A 23,091-nucleotide genomic window follows, 5' to 3' on the forward strand; every position below is an offset into this window, starting at 1 on the left:
ACATTGCACATAGCTCATGGCAGAGCATAGTTGTTATTAAATTATGTCCTGTTCAACTATGGTCCTTTGGCCATGGAGAGAAACTTTCTGTGCCTCTGACTCTGACCAGTTCCTGACCCCCAAAGGACACAAGCCTGATGAGTTGTGGTTCCCACTCCAGTGGTGGCACTGGGAGTTCCCTCCATCCCCAGAGCAGAGCTCCCTTGTCCCAGAAAGTCCCTGGCAATGCAGGGATGAAGGAAACAGGACAGGCTGTGGGGATCAGGGGCAGGGCACGGCCAGGGATTTGGGGTGGTTGTGAGCCCAGGGCAGGACCCGGCCCTTGGCCTTGGTGAACCTCATCCCATTGTCCTGGGCCCATGGCTCCAGCCTGTCCAGATCCCTCTGCAGAGCTTCCTGCCCTCCAGCACAGCCACACTCCCACCCAGCCTGGGCTCACCTGGAACTGCCTGAGGGTGCCCTCAATGGCCTTGTCCAGATCAGCAATAAAGAGATTTCACTGACCTGGCCCCAGTCCTGAGCCCTGGGGACACCCCTGGATGTGACTCCATTCCTCAGCTGCTCTGAGTGCCAGGGCTTGGATGGGGGAATTGGTGGGTATGGGGTAGGGACAAAGTATGATTGATTGTGAGCTATGAAGGGCCTTGATTTTCATGTCTATTCCAACTGCATGCGAAGTTTGATTCAGTGTCATCTGGACATTGAACATATCAATAAATTAACAGAAAAAAACCCCAACTAAACAGGACCTACAAAATATTTTTTCACTGTCTTTTTAAATATAATGTATTCACTTTGAATAGGCTTCTGAAACTTGTCTAATCAACCACAAAAAATTTCAAAACTTAAATTATTCCTTGAGGCTTAGCTTGTTAAGGTGTTCTGAATGTTAATGAGCCCTGGAGCACTGAATTCCTGAACTGAAGAGCTGAAGGCTGAAGAAGCCTCTGGAGCAGTAAAATTCAGCAGCAGCCTCCAAGTTGCTGAGGATGTCAGCAGCCCCCACTGAGGCCATCCCTGCCCAGAGGCCCTGGAGGAATGGGCAGACAAGGAGAGCGTCCCTGGGGCTGGGGCAGCAGAACTCAGAGGCACCAGCGGCTCCAGCTGGGAAATGGAGTGTGGGATGGGGCTGTGAAAGCCCTGCCTGGGCTGTGCCAAGCAGGACACACAAGCCCTGACCCCCATCCACTAAAAAACTCTCTCAAGGTGACATTCAAAAGGAATGACAATTATTTCTGTCCTCTGAGTTGGATGGACTGGAGCAATACTATCAAGAGATACTCAGGAGCTCTAAACAACAAAACAGCCTTTACTGGGAAATTTAGAAAAATCAGAGAAACTTTGGCAAATGTTTTAATATGGCATTCAATCAACAAAAAAAACTTCTCAAGGCATTAACTTGGCCCATTCAACTTCACAAACTCTAAGCCTGTTCAATTTTAAGATAATCAAAATTTGCAAGAGTACAGAAATAGAAGAAGTAGACACAGAAAGAGAGAAAAATAATACTTAGAGAAGCACACACAGAGCTACCAACTACTGGATTCCAGCAATGTTCAGCTGGAACTTCCAAGAGGAGGTAGGGTCAAGATGTGTGCTTGCCTTGTGGTCAGCCTTAAATACCCCTTGGTCCTCCTGGGCCCTTCCCCCAGGTGGGACTTGGGGTCATTTGGTCACTCAGGAGCTGGGCTGGGGCTCCAGAGGTGGCTGTGGAGCATTGCCTGTGCTGTGCCAGGGACTGGCAGACACTGCTGGGCTGGGATAGAGGCTCTGGGGGGATTGGGGTTCCAGGGCAGGGCAGTGCTGGGGTTCCAGGGCAGGGCAAGGCTGGACCTGCCCCTTCCTCCCCCACACTGAAATGTTTCCAGCCAGCAATCTCCTCCAGTCTGTCACAACAGTCAACATTGGTGGTGAAATCCCAATATGGCCATTGACACCTGCAGGAGAAGGACAGTTGTTTTCTATAGGAAGGAAAGCCCCAAGCCCCAGTGAGAAGAGACCCTGCAGGTGCCAAGCTGTCAGGCAGCCCCTGGAGGTCAAACCAGCCAGACCTGTTCCATGTTCCCTTGGATCCTTGGGACCCCACAGTGTCCCAGTGATCTCCGTGGTTCCCAGGCCCCACAATGTCAAGTGACTCCTCTATTCCATGAGGCCCAAAATGTCACGATGGACCTTTGGACCCTGGGGGTTTGCAATGTCACAATGGTCTCCTTTGGCTCCACAGTGTCACAATGGAACACTGATGACACGAGGCCCTGCAGTGTCACAATGGACCTTTGGTTCCCTGCAGCCCTGCAGTGCCACAAAGGCCTCTTGGTTTCACGAGGCCCCACAGTGTAACAATGGTCCTCTTGGTTCTGTGGGGACCCCCAGAGTCACAATGTTCTCACTGGTGCCATGAGGCCTCACAGTGTCACAATGCTTTGCTTATTCTGTAGGGCCTCATAGTGTCACAATGGTCTCCATGATCCCATGAGTCACCTCAGTGTCACAATGATCTCCTTGGTTCCATGGTGCCCCACAGTGTCACAATGGCCCCTTGGTTCCATGAGGCTGTGAAGTCTCTTAATGGTGTCTCCATGATTCCATGAGGCCTTGCAATGTCACAATGGGTCTTTGGCTCCCTGGGTCTCGCCGTGTCACAATGGTCCCTTGGTCCCATGACACCCCAAAGAGTCATAATGGTCTCCACAGTTCCATGAGGCCCCACAGTGTCACAGTGGACCCTTGGTTTTATGGGGCCTCTCAGTGTCACAATGATCCCGACATTCCATGGAGCCCCACAGTGTCACAAAGGTCCCTTGGTCCCAGAGGCCCCACAGTGTCACAATGGTCCCTTGGTTCCATGGAGCCCCACAGTGTCACAATGGTCCCTTGGTCTCACAGGCCCCACAGCGTCACAATGGTCCCTTGGTTCCATGGTTCCTGTGCTGGTGCATTCCCCCCTCCCCTTCTCAGGCCGCCCTGCCAGATGAGAAATGCTCGCTGGCCTCGGCCTTGGCCAGCAGCCCCTGGGCTCAGCTCCTCTGGAGCTCAGCACAAACACGCTCTGCTCCAGCACTGCTGCTGCCCAGCCAGCTCCTGGCTGCTTTAGGAGCAGCCCTGGGAACTGTTTGTGTTCCCTCAGTGGCACAACATCCCTGTTCTCACCCTGCCAAAGAAAGCTGCTGATGCCAAGTGCGGCCAGGGTGAAACATGGCTGGGACTGCAGCCCCTCTCTTGGGGCCCTACAAACAGCGCTCCAAAAGGAGCCCTTGGAGCTCTCCTGGGCCAGCGACTCCCTCTGAGTGGGGCCTCTCCGAGCCGGGAACTCTCCCGTTTGCTGCACTGGGGATCCCCAACAACGAGGGAGCCTGGGCGATCCCCCCACTCCTCCAGGCTCAACCCTTCCCTGCTGGGGAGATGCCAAAGCATCCCCAGGAGCATTTCCCTGCCCTCAGGGGAATTTCTCACAGGTGCCTCGCACTGACTCTCTGTGTCTGTGTGCACACAGGAGTGCCTGTGCTGGGGAAATGTGGCAGAAATGCTGCTCCCTGAGGGGTCTGACTGCCTTGGATAGCAGAGCCAGTCAGGCCTGTAGGTAAGGCTAAATCACAAGGTCTAAGCTAAGTGGAACGCTGCTAAGAGTTTTTCTTTTGCTAAGTTCATATGTTTAATATAAGTTATATGTTAAATTAAATATTGTTAAATGTTATTCCTGTTTTAAATTGCATAGTTATAGATTATAAGTTAGGTTAAATACTGTTAAGCTCTGTTCTTTTGCTAAATTGTTAAGTTTAATGTAGAAATCAAGGTAAAGGTACAAGGTAATTCCTATTAGGTTTTAGGTCTGTTAAGGTTTTGGGCCATATTCCTTTTATCCTTGCCCTCATTTTTTTTGTGTCACACACACAGGGGCAGTTCTCAATTCATTTCTGGTTTGATTGCCTGGATTTTGTTTGGTTTTGTTGTTGCTTTGTTTCCTTGCTGTGCCTGAAGTGCCCAGTCAGGAGCAGAGTGAATCTTGCCAAGGAACTTTGTGCTGCTGTCACTTTAATATTAAATCTGGTTTTTGCTGGGGATTTTTTCAGCGCTCTCAAGCCCTCGTTGGTCACAGGGTGAAGGAGCCCTGGCCCAGGCTCTGGCCCTGGGGGACACGGGGACGCTGCCGGGGGGTCCCTGTCCCCCTGTCCCAACCCCCATGGCTCCAGCCCCCGTCCCCATGTCAGGCTCTGGGGTCGATCCTGTGGAACATTCTCTGGGGGAGGCAGCGGCACCGGGGGCGGGGGGACTTGGGGGGACAGGGGACCCCGCTGTGCATGAGCAGCGTTGGACTTCTCTGGGGGAACTGGGAGGGGGCTAGGGCAGAGTGACCTCCCCAGTGACCTCACACAGCCTCTCAGATGTCACATAGCCATCTCTGTGATGTCACACAGCCCAGTCTGTAATGTCATACAGGCCCTGTGATGCTGGGCAGTTCCAGCGCCATCCCAGCAGTGGCCTCTCCCTCCTGCCCCGTTCCTCAGCTGGTGCCGCCCTTGGGGCACTGGGCCTTGTCTTCCTCTTCTCCCTGGGCATCCCCTGCCGCCTGCCCACCCAGGTTGTCCTGGGGAGCTGCTGCCCCTGAGCCAGGGGCTCTGCTCTGCTGCCTTGGGCACCCCGGGGTTCCCAAAGCACCCCACGGCCAGGCTGGACCCAGAGTGTCACAATGTCCCCTTGGTTCCATCAGGCCCCGCAGTGTCACAGTGCTCCCTGTGCTCCCTGAGGCCCCACATCACCCAGCCCAGGCCATTGCTGTGGTTCCAGTCCCTCCCAGTATGATCCCAGTGATTCCCAGTCTCTCTCAGTATATCCCACTTGATCCCAGCATGCTCCCAGTCACACCCACTTCCTCCCAGTTGCTTCCAGCATAATTCCAGTTGCCCAGAACCACTTCTAGCCACCCTCAGTGCAGTACCAGTTGCTCCCAGGATATCCCAGTTGCACCGACCATGGTCCAAACTGCCCTCAGAATGTTCCTGGTCACTCCCAGTATGATCCCAGTCCCCCTCAGTGTTGTTCCAGTTCCACCCAGTATGTTCCCAGTTGCACCTAGTCACCCCTAGTACAGTCCCGCTCACTGCCAGTATGACCTCAGTGGCCCCCATTACAGACACAGTCACTCACAGTTGCCCTCACTTGCCCCCAAAATGGTCCCAGCTGTTCCCAGTGTTGTCCCCTCCAGTATGGTGCCAGACACTTCCAGTATATTCCAATTGCCCCCAGCATGCTCGATCCCAGTCACCCCAGAGTCCCCAGTATGGTTCCAGTTGCCCCCAGGATGACCTCACTCATTCCCAGTATATCCCAGTTACCTCCAGCAGGCCCCCAAGCCCCCTCCCAGCACCACAAATGGCCCCAAGAGCCACAACAGCCTTTCTCAGTCCAACCAGGAGTCCCTAAAACCCCTCCCAGCCCTCCATGGAGCTGAGTGGGAGAGGTTGGTGGACAGGAACATCCTCAGCAAGGGTCAGCTAGGACACTTCAGCAGCAATTTGGGCATATTGTGGGGAACACTTGGACTGGGCAGACCCAGGCCAGGGACTAGGACAGACAGCCGGAATTCATGGAGAACAGATGAGGTCAGATGGACCCATTCTGCTGGAACAACTACAAGAGCATGGCCATGTCCCTTGGCTTGGATGGTCCCAGAACAACCAAATCCTCCCCTTAACCTCAAATTCACATTCAAATCCCAGTAAAATGATTCAGCTTTAGATCTCTTTACTTGATTTCTTTATTTTTACCCCAATTCTAGCTGTTCTGATGGGATAAACAAGGAGATTATTCAGGTGGGAAAAGATCTCCATGATCATCCATTATTGCTTGATGCCACCAGAAGAAAAAGTGACACAGCAGGTAAGAATTTCTTGGGCTTTAAAGTCAAAGAAACAGCTCTTCCCAATTAATTTTCAATGTTGATCAGAGTCCCGATGGATTTTCCTGGTCTGTATTCATCCAGGTGTCTATGGGCATCCAGGAGGATTTGAAGACCACTTTCCAGGTGTCTTCTCATCAGGGATCACAAGGAATGTGGGTCACCAGGGCTCTGACCAACATGGGTCTTCTAAAGGGGGATGGAGGTGGAGCAGCACACGAAGCTCTTCCTGCAGTCGGGGCAGTCACAGGGCTTCCCTTACCTGTGCCTAAGTTGGTGTCGAGTCAAGTGAAAGCTCCTGGAGAAGCTCTTCCCACACTGGAGACACTCAAAAGGCTGGTGTGGATGTGCCGGTGCCTGACAAGGTGGGAGTTTTGCTTGAAGCCCTTCCTGCAGTCGGGGCAGCGGAAAGGCCTCTCCCCTTTGTGAATCCTCTGGTGCTTGCAGAGATCAGAGCTCCACCTAAACCTCTTCTGACACTCGGGACACTCACAGGGCCTCTCCCCAGTGTGGATGCGTTGGTGGATGATGAGTTCTGAGCTCCAGCCGAAGCCCTTCTCACAATCCCCACACTTGTAGGGCCATTCCCCGGTGTGGATCATCTGGTGGCGGATCAGGTGGGATTTCCGCCTGAAGCTCTTCCCACACTCCGAGCACTTGTACGGCTTCTCCCCATCATGAAGCTGCTCATGGACCACCAGCTCTGAGCTCTGGCTGAAGCTCTGCCCACCTTCCTGACACTGGGTGTGTCTTTCCTCCTCAGATGACCCTGGGCTGGTTTTGCAGCCCCTCCTCCTGTGGGATGTCTGGGGCTTTTCCTCCCCGTTGGGTTCCTGTGATGTGGAGCCAGTCAAAATGGCCTCTTCCATGAGGTTCTGCTGCGGGGAGTTTTCCTTCCTGGTCTCCATCTGCAGCTCCTGCTCTGGGGGAGGAAGGACAAGGAGAGGATGGGATTTGCCAGAGGGAAGGGCAGGGAGATCCCCCAAGTGCGTCCCTTGCAGGAGGGCACCAGTAGCGGGGCTGTCCTGCAGCCAGGGGCCAGGCTGGGCTGGGAGATGGAACAGGAGAGAGGGGGAAAGGGGCACTGACTTCCTCCTCACCTGCCTGGGCATCCCAGGGCATCTTCCTCTTCCTCGCAGCCTCCTCCTCCATCTGGAAGATATTTGGAGATGGGAAATCCTGTTTTGAAAGGAAAACAAGGGATGAGCACAGTGAGTTTTGTACTGGTTTGAAGGTAAACCAGTGGGAGAGTCTAAGCCAGAATGACAATTTAATAGGAAAATTAAGATCAAAGCTATGATACAGAAAGACTGGTTTAAACTCACAGAGTCAGAATATAGCTTGACACCCTGATAATCAGGATGGTGGTAGCAGGATGATGAAATGGTGGCTGCAGTCCGGCTGGAGTGATGAACGTGATTCTGTTAAAGCAGTGATCCTGTAGAAGGGTCTGGTCTTCCTCTGAAGGTCCAGTGGTGCTTATGGAGCTCTTCTCCTCTGGGAATGCAGCAGAAAAAGTGGTTGTGGTGTTGCAAGGGTGAGATTATATCCAGGCAGGAATGCTTGGTTCCTCCCCCTGGGCGGAGCATCCCACAATGGGATGATGTAATTTTATCAGTGCTGCAGTGACACTCAATGGCCCATTAAGAGAAGATGGCCCTGGAGGGCGTTATCAGGGCTGAGCCATGGAAGAGATAAAGAACACTGCCCCACCTGTTGATAACAGTTTATGGAGATGGGGACTGAAAACACTTTTGGTTACATCTGACACTGTAACCTGAAACAGTGAGGAAATCCCTGCTCGGGGTGGGGGGTGAACACCACCCCCCTTACCCAAACTGGCTCAGGTGTAAAACCCCCACCCTGGGAAGGCCACACACACAGGGGACAATGCCACACTTGCCCTGCTCCAGGGGAGATCTCTGTCCCTGTCACTCCCTTGCTCTCTCCCCTTTTCTCTTTCTTTCCATCTCTCTCTCTACCTCACATTTACTGGTCAATAAAATCCACTTTGGATTTGGCCTCCTTAGCAGCTTAATTGTGGCAGAGGCATCTCTCCAACAATTTTGTTAACCAGATTGTGACATTATTTTGGCACAGTGAGTTCAGGGCACTGTTGTCTGACCCCAAGTGTGTTTGACAACAGCATGGTTCCCTCCTCTGAGGGGGTTTTGCCTCTTTCTGGAGGAACTCTTGGAAATTTTGATGCAGCCTCCTCTGAGAGACTTATGGAAGAACTTATGAGGAAAATGGCTCTTGTGGGTGGCCAGTGTAGAGAAAATATTTTGTTTTCCTTCTTTGAAAAGTCTGTTAAAATCACTGGAAGAAAGGGATAAAATCATACCAGCAAGAATGGCAGGGATCATTCACCACGCAGTGAGGAACAAAAGGTTACTAAAGTCCCACAAGAAGCCCTGCTAAGGTAGCTAAATGCCAAATAACTCCTGAATACACAGGCTTTGGGGCTTTACCAAATGTGAGAATCATTTTCTCTTGCTACCTGTCTCCTTTGTGACAGCTACACTGAGCTTTCCCTCCCTTTTAATAATCTGTATTGGGCTAAATGTCCACTTTTATCACAACCTGCCAGCAGCTGAGCTGGAGTTGTGCCGGAAGTGGTGAAATTTGAAATTGCCACAGAATTGCTTGTATTGTCAGTTTATTTATATTTGGGATTTGTTTGCATTTTCATCACAAGTGACTTGTGGGAAGAGCAAATATTCCTCAAGGTATTTTCTGTAGGGTTAAGTTTGATTTCTGGCAAGTTTGTTTAACCTGGTCCCCAGGGGATGCTCGAGGGGTCTCTGTGCCTCTCACCCTGAGGGATGCTTGGGAGGGGCTTGGATGGGTTGTCCCTTTCCCTGTCACTCCAGGCCATTCCCCAGGGGAGTCCCTGGCCCTGTTACCCCAGGGCATTCCCTGAGGGGTTGTCCCCATCTCTTTCACCCCAGGCTATTCCACAGGGGCTGTCCCTGTCCCTATCCCTGTTACCCCAGGCCATTCCTGAGGAGGTGTCTCTCTCCCGGTCACCCCAAGCCATTCCCCAGGGGGGTCTCCATTGTTCTCACCCTCTCACCCCTGTGCCAGGGGAGTGCTCGGGGGAGACTGTCCCTCTCAGCCAAGATGTGCTTGGGCGTTGAAACAGGGTATTTTACAGGTTAAATTTAACAGGGTAGAAATCCATTTGGATTTAGGTGAAATGTGCTGTTTTGAAGTATTAGCAGCTTGCTAACATAGGTAAAATGTGCTGTTTAGTCTGCTAGCTCTGCTGCTGAAACGCAGATAGAAAATCAATCCCCACAAATCCTGTAAGGAGTTGTATGGACGGTATGTTTATTGCAGCGCTGGACGCATGTGGGGATCGTTCCCCTTCAAAGGACATCAGCACCCTGTGTAAGAGACGGTCCCAAGTTCCCCTCATTTTTGCCTCATGTTTGCCGCAATGGCAGAGACTGAGATGCTGGAGACCCTGATTGGAGTTCCAGCTTGGAGAGATGGATGATTATTTTTGCAGGTGTATTTGCTGTACCACCACAGACCACTGCTTCAAGCAGGGCCTGGCAAGGACCTGGCAAGGAGTGGCTTGTTCTACGCGCTCACACTGGCTTCATGATACCTGCTCAACCCACGGATTTTCCCACCTCTTGGCCAAATGAACTTTGGGGTAATTCTGATGATCTCCCACGGAAGACCCCTCATCTCTCTCGTGACCACTGTGACAGACAGAAATCGAAGCCCCTCCCAAGGACTGAGACTGAGACCCCCACCACAGGGAGGAAGGCTGGCCTGATCAATGTGAGATGTTTCCCAGGTGTGGTTGATGGACTAAGAAGACAATGTCTCTCTTTCACAGCTGAAAACATGACCTGTTTCTCCTCGGTAGCTTCAATGGACTTATTCTTCATTCTACCTGTTCCCCCTCAATGACTTCAGTAGACTTTCATTTTCTTTTGCCTGTTTCCCCCCCTTAGACAGAGGACCATGAAAGACCCCTGAGATTACCAAGATTTTGAGATTCTCCCCGACACAAGAAAATGGATTGTCATTGTCTGGACCAGAGAGGATTTTGTCTGCCTTGGTACCTATAATCCCCTTTCCCCTCCTTTTCTTTCTATCCTTTCTTTCCTTTCTGTTCCCTCTATTGCATTTGCTGTTGGCAGTCTATAATAAAGGTGCATTTGTTGTGATTAAAGTGATGGTCCCCTGCTGTTTGCCTTTTTGCACTTTGGGAATTGGTAAATGAAACATCATGACACCCTGCTCCTCCAAACAGATCTTGACACTCCCTCACGGGATTGGGACCTGTGGGCAGGGTCCCTTCCTACCCCAATAGTTCTGGGATTCTGTCAGGGACTCGCTTCCCTTTCCTTCTTCCCTCTGCTTCCAGCTGTGAATGTGCCAGAAAATGCCCAGCAAATCCACCTTTGCTGTGTGCTCTGGGAGCTCACACAGCTGCTGCACCTTGTCCCCTGCCCTGCACAGCTCCTTGGGAGGCACAGCAGGAGCAGCACCCTGAGAGCCTCAGGAATGCCCCTCTGGGATCCATGTCACACACTCCCAGGGGCTGGAATTCCTGTTCCCAGACAGGAAAAGATGTTCCTGCCCTTGAAGGCAAAGCTCTTAACAAGGACCCAAAAGCCAAGTGGAGCAAGATCCTACAGTGACATTTCACTGCCAGCCTTCATAACTTCACCCATGGTTGTTGTAGCTCATGGACTGGGAATTAAATCAGGGCAGGGCCTTTGGTAAGAGCTGCCCTGGGTCAAGTGAGACACTGAGAGAGAAACAGAGCAGGTGAAGGAAGGCAGGAGAGAAAGGAGGACACAAACACAATCAGCTGAGAAGGTAGCACTCTGAAAACAGAAATGCCATGGACTGAAAATGAATGGGATGAAAAGAAATAATTTTGTAGCTTGTATTTCCAATCAAAACACAATTTCCTCACTTTTTCACCAACCTCCTCCTGGTGTCATTCAGCAGGGCTGTCAGAAAGTTCTTCATTCTGAGCGGATGCTCCAGGCTGCAGCCACAGGAAGCAGGGAATGGGGATTTTCCTGCTCCCGGGGAGTTTGACATCCTCAGCTGAGGAGAGAAGGAGGCAGCAGGAGAAAAGGACAGCTGGGCTTCACCCTTCCACAAGAAAGAGGAGGGGAAAAATCTCTCATCATGTTTTCAGCTGCTCCCACAGGGATGTGAGGGCTGATCCCAGAGCCCCAAGGGTCACATTCAGGGCAGCCCTCAGGGAATGCTCACCTGGTATTGGGGGGCTGCATGGGAGCACCTGGATCTTGGAGCACCCAACTGCCCCCATGTTTGGATGTGCCTGAGGAGGGCTGGGACAATGCCAGGGACATCCTGCAGTGACATCCCCCTGTGTGTGCTCAGTCCCAACCCTGACCCTGATCCTGGTCTCAATCTCACTCCATGGTTAGACACACTCAGAGTTCCGTATTTAATCTCAGCCCAGTGCCAAACTTATCTAGGCCCAGACCCAATCCCAGCCTCAGCCCTAAAGCCAATCCCACATTTTGCCTTAACCCGAATCTCAGCTCTAATCCAAATCTCAGCCCCAACTCCAACCCCAGACCCAATTCCAGCCCTTTCCTAAATCCTCAGCCCCAAACCAAATCCCAGGTTCAGCCCTTCTGGGGGTTTGTGGGGGGCTCTGTCCTTCTGACCCTGATGATGTTTGGGTGGGGTCACACCAGGGCTGAGAGGGACAGAGACCCCCCAGCCTCCCCAAGGATGAGAAGGTCGGAGAGCCCCCCCAGCCCCGAGCACCCTCAGCGGTGAGAGGGACACAGAGCCCCTGGTCCCCAGCCCTGCACAAACTTTCCCTGAGGTCAGAGGGATGAAGACCCCCTGAGCATCCCCCAGGGTGAGGGGACAGAGACCCCTTGAATATCCCCTGGGAACCAGACAAAATAAACTTGCAGAAATCAAACATAACGCTGCATAAAGTACTTTGATGAATATTTGATTTTCTCACAAGTCACTTGTGATGGAAATGCAAACAAATCCCAAACATGAATAAACCAAGAATAGAAGCGATTCTGTGGCAATTCCAAGTTTCATCAGTTCCCATGCAGCTCCAGCTCAGCTGCTGGCAGGTTCCAATAAAAGAAAAGTGAAAATTTGGCCCAATACAGATTATTAAAAGGAAGGGACTGCGCTGTGTAGCTATGACAAAGGTGACAGGGACGAAGGAGATATTGATTCTCATATTTGGACAAAACCTCCAAACCTGTGAATTTGGGAGTTATTCAGGAATTTAGTTAGAGCTCGGCTTCTTGTAGGACTTATCAGTCTTGCTGGTATCATTTGTTACCTTTCTTTCAGTGATTTTAACAAACTTTGCAGGAAAAGACAAGAAAATATTATCTTTACACTGGCCACCCACAAGAGCCATTGTCTTCATAAGTTCTTCCATAAGTTGCTCAGAGAAAGCTGCATCCAAGTTTCCAAGAGATCCTCCAGAAAGAGGCAAAACCCCCTCAGAGGAGGGAACCATGCTGTTGTCAAACACACTTGGGGTCAGACAACAGTGCCCTGAACTCACTGTGCCAAAATAATGTCACAATCTGGTTAACAAAATTGTTGGAGAGATGCCTCTGCCACAATTAAGCTGCTAAGGAGACCAAATCCAAAGTGGATTTTATTGACCAGTAAATGTGAGGTAGAGAGAGAGATGGAAAGAAAGAGAAAAGGGGAGAGAGCAAGGGAGTGACAGGGACAGAGATCTCCCCTGGAGCAGGGCAAGTGTGGCATTGTCCCCTGTGTGTGTGGCCTTCCCAGGGTGGGGGTTTTACACCTGAGCCAGTTTGGGTAAGGGGGGTGGTGTTCACCCCCCACCCCGAGCAGGGATTTCCTCACTGTTTCAGGTTACAGTGTCAGATGTAACCAAAAGTGTTTTCAGTCCCCATCTCCATAAACTGTTATCAACAGGTGGGGCAGTGTTCTTTATCTCTTCCATGGCTCAGCCCTGATAACGCCCTCCAGGGCCATCTTCTCTTAATGGGCCACTGAGTGTCACTGCAGGACTGATAAAATTACATCATCCCATTGTGGGATGCTCCGCCCAGGGGGAGGAACCAAGCATTCCTGCCTGGATATAATCTCACCCTTGCAACACCACAACCACTTTTTCTGCTGCATTCCCAGAGGAGAAGAGCTCCATAAGCACCACTGGACCTTCAGAGGAAGACCAGACCCTTCTACAGGATCACTGCTTTAACAGAATCACGTTCATCACTCCAGCCGGACTGCAGCCACCATTTCATCATCCTGCTACCACCATCCTGATTATCAGGGTGTCAAGCTATATTCTGACTCTGTGAGTTTAAACCAGTCTTTCTGTATCATAGCTTTGATCTTAATTTTCCTATTAAATTGTCATTCTGGCTTAGACTCTCCCACTGGTTTACCTTCAAACCAGTACAAAACTCACTGTGCTCATCCCTTGTTTTCCTTTCAAAACAGGATTTCCCATCTCCAAATATCTTCCAGATGGAGGAGGAGGCTGCGAGGAAGAGGAAGATGCCCTGGGATGCCCAGGCAGGTGAGGAGGAAGTCAGTGCCCCTTTCCCCCTCTCTCCTGTTCCATCTCCCAGCCCAGCCTGGCCCCTGGCTGCAGGACAGCCCCGCTACTGGTGCCCTCCTGCAAGGGACGCACTTGGGGGATCTCCCTGCCCTTCCCTCTGGCAAATCCCATCCTCTCCTTGTCCTTCCTCCCCCAGAGCAGGAGCTGCAGATGGAGACCAGGAAGGAAAACTCCCCGCAGCAGAACCTCATGGAAGAGGCCATTTTGACTGGCTCCACATCACAGGAACCCAACGGGGAGGAAAAGCCCCAGACATCCCACAGGAGGAGGGGCTGCAAAACCAGCCCAGGGTCATCTGAGGAGGAAAGACACACCCAGTGTCAGGAAGGTGGGCAGAGCTTCAGCCAGAGCTCAGAGCTGGTGGTCCATGAGCAGCTTCATGATGGGGAGAAGCCGTACAAGTGCTCGGAGTGTGGGAAGAGCTTCAGGCGGAAATCCCACCTGATCCGCCACCAGATGATCCACACCGGGGAATGGCCCTACAAGTGTGGGGATTGTGAGAAGGGCTTCGGCTGGAGCTCAGAACTCATCATCCACCAACGCATCCACACTGGGGAGAGGCCCTGTGAGTGTCCCGAGTGTCAGAAGAGGTTTAGGTGGAGCTCTGATCTCTGCAAGCACCAGAGGATTCACAAAGGGGAGAGGCCTTTCCGCTGCCCCGACTGCAGGAAGGGCTTCAAGCAAAACTCCCACCTTGTCAGGCACCGGCACATCCACACCAGCCTTTTGAGTGTCTCCAGTGTGGGAAGAGCTTCTCCAGGAGCTTTCACTTGACTCGACACCAACTTAGGCACAGGTAAGGGAAGCCCTGTGACTGCCCCGACTGCAGGAAGAGCTTCGTGTGCTGCTCCACCTCCATCCCCCTTTAGAAGACCCATGTTGGTCAGAGCCCTGGTGACCCACATTCCTTGTGATCCCTGATGAGAAGACACCTGGAAAGTGGTCTTCAAATCCTCCTGGATGCCCATAGACACCTGGATGAATACAGACCAGGAAAATCCATCGGGACTCTGATCAACATTGAAAATTAATTGGGAAGAGCTGTTTCTTTGACTTTAAAGCCCAAGAAATTCTTACCTGCTGTGTCACTTTTTCTTCTGGTGGCATCAAGCAATAATGGATGATCATGGAGATCTTTTCCCACCTGAATAATCTCCTTGTTTATCCCATCAGAACAGCTAGAATTGGGGTAAAAATAAAGAAATCAAGTAAAGAGATCTAAAGCTGAATCATTTTACTGGGATTTGAATGTGAATTTGAGGTTAAGGGGAGGATTTGGTTGTTCTGGGACCATCCAAGCCAAGGGACATGGCCATGCTCTTGTAGTTGTTCCAGCAGAATGGGTCCATCTGACCTCATCTGTTCTCCATGAATTCCGGCTGTCTGTCCTAGTCCCTGGCCTGGGTCTGCCCAGTCCAAGTGTTCCCCACAATATGCCCAAATTGCTGCTGAAGTGTCCTAGCTGACCCTTGCTGAGGATGTTCCTGTCCACCAACCTCTCCCACTCAGCTCCATGGAGGGCTGGGAGGGGTTTTAGGGACTCCTGGTTGGACTGAGAAAGGCTGTTGTGGCTCTTGGGGCCATTTGTGGTGCTGGGAGGGGGCTTGGGGGCCTGCTGGAGGTAACTGGGATATACTGGGAATGAGTGAGGTCATCCTGGGGGCAACTGGAACCATACTGGGGACTCTGGGGTGACTGGGATCGAGCATGCTGGGGGCAATTGGAATATACTGGAAGTGTCTGGCACCATACTGGAGGGGACAACACTGGGAACAGCTGGGACCATTTTGGGGGCAAGTGAGGGCAACTGTGAGTGACTGTGTCTGTAATGGGGGCCACTGAGGTCATACTGGCAGTGAGCGGGACTGTACTAGGGGTGACTAGGTGCAACTGGGAACATACTGGGTGGAACTGGAACAACACTGAGGGGGACTGGGATCATACTGGGAGTGACCAGGAACATTCTGAGGGCAGTTTGGACCATGGTCGGTGCAACTGGGATATCCTGGGAGCAACTGGTACTGCACTGAGGGTGGCTAGAAGTGGTTCTGGGCAACTGGAATTATGCTGGAAGCAACTGGGAGGAAGTGGGTGTGACTGGGAGCATGCTGGGATCAAGTGGGATATACTGAGAGAGACTGGGAATCACTGGGATCATACTGGGAGGGACTGGAACCACAGCAATGGCCTGGGCTGGGTGATGTGGGGCCTCAGGGAGCACAGGGAGCACTGTGACACTGCGGGGCCTGATGGAACCAAGGGGACATTGTGACACTCTGGGTCCAGCCTGGCCGTGGGGTGCTTTGGGAACCCCGGGGTGCCCAAGGCAGCAGAGCAGAGCCCCTGGCTCAGGGGCAGCAGCTCCCCAGGACAACCTGGGTGGGCAGGCGGCAGGGGATGCCCAGGGAGAAGAGGAAGACAAGGCCCAGTGCCCCAAGGGCGGCACCAGCTGAGGAACGGGGCAGGAGGGAGAGGCCACTGCTGGGATGGCGCTGGAACTGCCCAGCATCACAGGGCCTGTATGACATTACAGACTGGGCTGTGTGACATCACAGAGATGGCTATGTGACATCTGAGAGGCTGTGTGAGGTCACTGGGGAGGTCACTCTGCCCTAGCCCCCTCCCAGTTCCCCCAGAGAAGTCCAACGCTGCTCATGCACAGCGGGGTCCCCTGTCCCCCCAAGTCCCCCCGCCCCCGGTGCCGCTGCCTCCCCCAGAGAATGTTCCACAGGATCGACCCCAGAGCCTGACATGGGGACGGGGGCTGGAGCCATGGGGGTTGGGACAGGGGGACAGGGACCCCCCGGCAGCGTCCCCGTGTCCCCCAGGGCCAGAGCCTGGGCCAGGGCTCCTTCACCCTGTGACCAACGAGGGCTTGAGAGCGCTGAAAAAATCCCCAGCAAAAACCAGATTTAATATTAAAGTGACAGCAGCACAAAGTTCCTTGGCAAGATTCACTCTGCTCCTGACTGGGCACTTCAGGCACAGCAAGGAAACAAAGCAACAACAAAACCAAACAAAATCCAGGCAATCAAACCAGAAATGAATTGAGAACTGCCCCTGTGTGTGTGACACAAAAAAAATGAGGGCAAGGATAAAAGGAATATGGCCCAAAACCTTAACAGACCTAAAACCTAATAGGAATTACCTTGTACCTTTACCTTGATTTCTACATTAAACTTAACAATTTAGCAAAAGAACAGAGCTTAACAGTATTTAACCTAACTTATAATCTATAACTATGCAATTTAAAACAGGAATAACATTTAACAATATTTAATTTAACATATAACTTATATTAAACATATGAACTTAGCAAAAGAAAAACTCTTAGCAGCGTTCCACTTAGCTTAGACCTTGTGATTTAGCCTTACCTACAGGCCTGACTGGCTCTGCTATCCAAGGCAGTCAGACCCCTCAGGGAGCAGCATTTCTGCCACATTTCCCCAGCACAGGCACTCCTGTGTGCACACAGACACAGAGAGTCAGTGCGAGGCACCTGTGAGAAATTCCCCTGAGGGCAGGGAAATGCTCCTGGGGATGCTTTGGCATCTCCCCAGCAGGGAAGGGTTGAGCCTGGAGGAGTGGGGGGATCGCCCAGGCTCCCTCGTTGTTGGGGATCCCCAGTGCAGCAAACGGGAGAGTTCCCGGCTCGGAGAGGCCCCACTCAGAGGGAGTCGCTGGCCCAGGAGAGCTCCAAGGGCTCCTTTTGGAGCGCTGTTTGTAGGGCCCCAAGAGAGGGGCTGCAGTCCCAGCCATGTTTCACCCTGGCCGCACTTGGCATCAGCAGCTTTCTTTGGCAGGGTGAGAACAGGGATGTTGTGCCACTGAGGGAACACAAACAGTTCCCAGGGCTGCTCCTAAAGCAGCCAGGAGCTGGCTGGGCAGCAGCAGTGCTGGAGCAGAGCGTGTTTGTGCTGAGCTCCAGAGGAGCTGAGCCCAGGGGCTGCTGGCCAAGGCCGAGGCCAGCGAGCATTTCTCATCTGGCAGGGCGGCCTGAGAAGGGGAGGGGGGAATGCACCAGCACAGGAACCATGGAACCAAGGGACCATTGTGACGCTGTGGGGCCTGTGAGACCAAGGGACCATTGTGACACTGTGGGGCTCCATGGAACCAAGGGACCATTGTGACACTGTGGGGCCTCTGGGACCAAGGGACCTTTGTGACACTGTGGGGCTCCATGGAATGTCGGGATCATTGTGACACTGAGAGGCCCCATAAAACCAAGGGTCCACTGTGACACTGTGGGGCCTCATGGAACTGTGGAGACCATTATGACTCTTTGGGGTGTCATGGGACCAAGGGACCATTGTGACACGGCGAGACCCAGGGAGCCAAAGACCCGTTGTGACATTGCAAGGCCTCATGGAATCATGGAGACACCATTAAGAGACTTCACAGCCTCATGGAACCAAGGGGCCATTGTGACACTGTGGGGCACCATGGAACCAAGGAGATCATTGTGACACTGAGGGGACTCATGGGATCATGGAGACCTTTGGGACACTATGAGGCCCTACAGAATAAGCAAAGCATTGTGACACTGTGAGGCCTCATGGCACCAGTGAGAACATTGTGACTCTGGGGGTCCCCACAGAACCAAGAGGACCATTGTTACACTGTGGGGCCTCGTGAAACCAAGAGGCCTTTGTGGCACTGCAGGGCTGCAGGGAACCAAAGGTCCATTGTGACACTGCAGGGCCTCGTGTCATCAGTGTTCCATTGTGACACTGTGGAGCCAAAGGAGACCATTGTGACATTGCAAACCCCCAGGGTCCAAAGGTCCATCGTGACATTTTGGGCCTCATGGAATAGAGGAGTCACTTGACATTGTGGGGCCTGGGAACCACGGAGATCACTGGGACACTGTGGGGTCCCAAGGATCCAAGGGAACATGGAACAGGTCTGGCTGGTTTGACCTCTAGGGGCTGCCTGACAGCTTGGCACCTGCAGGGTCTCTTCTCACTGGGGCTTGGGGCTTTCCTTCCTATAGAAAACAACTGTCCTTCTCCTGCAGGTGTCAATGGCCATATTGGGATTTCACCACCAATGTTGACTGTTGTGACAGACTGGAGGAGATTGCTGGCTGGAAACATTTCAGTGTGGGGGAGGAAGGGGCAGGTCCAGCCTTGCCCTGCCCTGGAACCCCAGCACTGCCCTGCCCTGGAACCCCAATCCCCCCAGAGCCTCTATCCCAGCCCAGCAGTGTCTGCCAGTCCCTGGCACAGCACAGGCAATGCTCCACAGCCACCTCTGGAGCCCCAGCCCAGCTCCTGAGTGACCAAATGACCCCAAGTCCCACCTGGGGGAAGGGCCCAGGAGGACCAAGGGGTATTTAAGGCTGACCACAAGGCAAGCACACATCTTGACCCTACCTCCTCTTGGAATTTCCAGCTGAACATTGCTGGAATCCAGTAGTTGGTAGCTCTGTGTGTGCTTCTCTAAGTATTATTTTTCTCTCTTTCTGTGTCTACTTCTTCTATTTCTGTACTCTTGCAAATTTTGATTATCTTAAAATTGAACAGGCTTAGAGTTTGTGAAGTTGAATGGGCCAAGTTAATGCCTTGAGAAGTTTTTTTTGTTGATTGAATGCCATATTAAAACATTTGCCAAAGTTTCTCTGATTTTTCTAAATTTCCCAGTAAAGGCTGTTTTGTTGTTTAGAGCTCCTGAGTATCTCTTGATAGTATTGCTCCAGTCCATCCAACTCAGAGGACAGAAATAATTGTCATTCCTTTTGAATGTCACCTTGAGAGAGTTTTTTAGTGGATGGGGGTCAGGGCTTGTGTGTCCTGCTTGGCACAGCCCAGGCAGGGCTTTCACAGCCCCATCCCACACTCCATTTCCCAGCTGGAGCCGCTGGTGCCTCTGAGTTCTGCTGCCCCAAACCCAGGGATGCTCTCCTTGTCTGCCCATTCCCCCAGGGTCTCTGGGCAGGGATGGCCTCAGTGGGGGCTGCTGACATCCTCAGCAACTTGGAGGCTGCTGCTGAATTTTACTGCTCCAGAGGCTTCTTCAGCCTTCAGCTCTTCAGTTCAGGAATTCAGTGCTCCAGGGCTCATTAACATTCAGAACACCTTAACAAGCTAAGCCTCAAGGAATAATTTAAGTTTTGAAATTTTTTGTGGTTGATTAGACAAGTTTCAGAAGCCTATTCAAAGTGAATACATTATATTTAAAAAGACAGTGAAAAAATATTTTGTAGGTCCTGTTTAGTTGGGGTTTTTTTCTGTTAATTTATTGATATGTTCAATGTCCAGATGACACTGAATCAAACTTCGCATGCAGTTGGAATAGACATGAAAATCAAGACCCTTCATAGCTGACAATCAATCACACTTTGTCCCTACCCCATACCTACCAATTCCCCCATCCAAGCCCTGGCACTCAGAGCAGCTGAGGAATGGAGTCACATCCAGGGGTGTCCCCAGGGCACAGGACTGGGGCCAGGTCAGTGAAATCTCTTTATTGCTGATCTGGACAAGGCCATTGAGGGCACCCTCAGGCAGTTCCAGGTGAGCCCAGGCTGGGTGGGAGTGTGGCTGTGCTGGAGGGCAGGAAGCTCTGCAGAGGGATCTGGACAGGCTGGAGCCGTGGGCCCAGGACAATGGGATGAGGTTCACCAAGGCCAAGGGCCGGGTCCTGCCCTGGGCTCACAACCACCCCAAATCCCTGGCCATGCCCTGCCTGTGATCCCACAGCCTGTCCTGTTTCCTTCATCCCTGCATTGCTAGGGACTTTCTTGGACAATGGAGCCCTGCTCTGGGGATGGAGGGAACTCCAAGTGCCACCACTGGAGTTGGAACCACAATTCTTCTGGTTTGTGTCCATTGTGGGTCAGGAATTGGTGAGATTGAGAGGCACAAATAGGTTTCTCTTCATGGCCAACAGACCACAGATGAACAGGACACAATATAATAACAATACACTCTTCCCTGAGCTATGTGCAACACCCAGGGCAGTGTCTGATGAGTCCACCATCCACAGGTGAGTTCCATACTAAAATTACTTCTAGAGATATGTGGTTCTGTGATAGTTATAACCACAATTAAGTCCTTGTAACAGGATGATGGTCCTGGAGTGGGGCCAAAACACCTCAAACAATTCCTGATTTGTAAAGCTGTCAGTGGTGGATGGAGAAGGGAGGTCAGGCTGCTTTTGGTGTTGAGGAAATGCTGAAACCCGCCTGACTCATTTCATCTCCTCCTGGCCTGGCTGATCTCCCCTCTTTCCCCTTCCACCCATTGGCTTTTGTCTCCCACCAGGCCCCTGGTGAAGAGCCTGGCTCTGTGTTCTCCATCCCCTCCTTGCTGGCACTGCCAGGCTGGGATGAGGAGCCCCTCAGCCTTCCCTGCTCCAGGCTGGACAAGCCCAGCTCCCTCAGCCTCTTCTCACAGCCCAAGGGCTCCAGCCTCACCTTGGAGGCCCTTCCCTAACCCTGCTCCAGTTGCTAGGCATCTTTCCTGCCCAGGGGAACCCAACCCAGGCCACAGGGACCTGGATAATCCACATCCTTGATGTCCTGGTCACACAGCCCTGGCCCCTTTTCCCCATGTCAGTCTCTGGGGTGGATCCTGTGGAACATCCTTTGGTGGAGGCTGTGGCTCCAGGGGGACCGGGGGGATACTGGGGGACAGGGATCCTGCTGGGCATGAACAGCATTGGACTTGTTGGGAGAAACTGTGAGGGGGATCTGGGGCTGAGTGACCAACCCGGTGACCTCACAGAGCCCACCTGGGATGTCACACAGCCCCTCTGGGATGTCACAGAGCCCCTCTGTGATGTCACAGCTTGCTCTGAGATGTCACAGCCCATTCTCTAATTTCACACAGATGGCCTCTGATGTCACAGACAGCTCTGTGATTTCATCGCCTGCTCTGTGATGTCAGACCTCTGCCCTGTGATATCACAGCCAGCTCTGATGTTACAGGGACAGTCTATGATGTTGTAGCTTCTCAATGACCTCACATAACCCACTCTGTGATGTCATAGCCCACTCTGTGACCTCTTGTTACCAGATGATAAATTGTCTCCACCAGGTGAGCTAACACCTGGAGCTTGTTCTCCAAACCCCATTCCTATGGAAACTACACAATGCCCATTGTGTGAGAAGAGGAACTGGAGTTCACCAGCCTCTGTGTCCTGCCAGCTCAGCCAGGCCCATGGGAACATTGGAGTCCACGACCACCAGGGACCACCAGAGAGACCCCCAGGACAGAAGAACACATGGGTAAAGGGGAGGGGAAATATGTTAATGATTCTGGGGAAATTATTATCAGATGTTTAGTCCAGCACAATCAATGAATATGTGTGCAAAATACACAGAATGAACAGAACCTTTCCTGTACTCAGCATGCTCGGCTTTGGGAGGAGCTATCCCCCATGCATCCGGCTGAATAAAGAATGCTGCTTCTTAATGCTGCACTGGTGTTAAGCAGTTTTCTGTTTTACCCAATTTTTGGTAACACTCCACTCCCAAGGAAAGCTCTGTCTCCTGCTGTTCACACACAGATAAGGGCTGGTGGCAGATGTGGGGTTCGAAGGCTGCCTAGGGCACAGGGACCATGAAATAATCAAGTTTTCAATGATCTGTGAAAGAAGGAGGGGCAGCAACAAAACTTCCACACTGGAGTTAGGAAGGGCAGACTTTGGCCTATTTAGGATGCAGGTTTGGGGAGTACAAAATCAGGTACTGATTTTTTTTAAGGGAAAAAGCCCTTAAAAACAAAGGGGTTCAGGAACGATGGACACATTTTGAGAAAGCAATCCTAAGGAGGATGGAGCAGCCTGTCCCAGTGAGGCAAAAGATGAGATGGTGAGGAAATTCACTGTCCTGACTGCCCATGGAGCTTTTGTGGGAACTCAGGGGAAAGCAGAGAGAGCATTAACTTTGGACAGAAGGTCAGACAACTTAGCAAGTGTTTAAGGATGTTGTTACATCATGCAGAAAGAGAAAAGGAAAGAGGTGAAATTTCAATTAAAGATTAACCTGGCCACTTCTGTGAAAAATAATAACAAACGTGTCTATGATTAATAGCAAAACATGGTATAAGGAGAACCTCTACTCTTTATTGGATGCAGTGGAAAATAGAGTAACTAAAGATAAGGGAAAGGCTGAGGTACTTAACACCTTGTTTGACTCAATTTTCAATATATGGAGAGATTGTCCTCAGGACAAGAGTTCTCCTGAGCTGGTAGATGGGCACAGGGAGCAGAACAGGCCCCTGTAATCCAGGAGGAAGCAGCTGCTGACCTGCTGAGCCACTCAGATGCTCACAGATGTATGGGATCAGATGGGATCCATCCTAGGGGGATGAGGGACCTGGTGGATGAGCTCCCCAAGCTGCTCCCCATCATTTACCATCAGTCCTGGCTCACCAGGGAGGTCCCAGAGCACTGGAGGTGACAGTGTGAGCCCATCCCCAAGAAGGGCTGGAAGGAGGATCTGGGGAGCTCCAGGCCTGTCAGCCTGACCTCGGTGCCCGGCAAGGTTATGGAACAGATCACCTTGAGAGCCACCACAGGGCACCCACAGGATGGCCGAGGGGTCAGAGCCAGCCAGCATGGATTTAAGAGGGGCAGGTCCTGCCTGAGC

General features: G+C 52.0%; 1 protein-coding gene across 1 annotated transcript in view; it reads left to right on the plus strand.

Annotated features, from left to right (window-relative positions):
• The first annotated feature begins 12,988 nt into the window (after positions 1 to 12,988).
• The window catches only part of LOC146767152 (uncharacterized), a 221,295-nt gene continuing 211,192 nt past the window's right edge, over positions 12,989 to 23,091 (plus strand). Inside the window, 1 exon segment of the mRNA XM_085581093.1 lies at positions 12,989 to 14,056. Coding sequence (XP_085437219.1) covers positions 13,443 to 14,056 — 614 coding nt within the window. The 5' untranslated portion in view covers positions 12,989 to 13,442.

Source organism: Lonchura striata, chromosome 5 (assembly GCF_050655825.1).
Source record: "Lonchura striata isolate lonStrDom1 chromosome 5, ASM5065582v1, whole genome shotgun sequence".
NCBI classification, from domain to species: domain Eukaryota; kingdom Metazoa; phylum Chordata; class Aves; order Passeriformes; family Estrildidae; genus Lonchura; species Lonchura striata.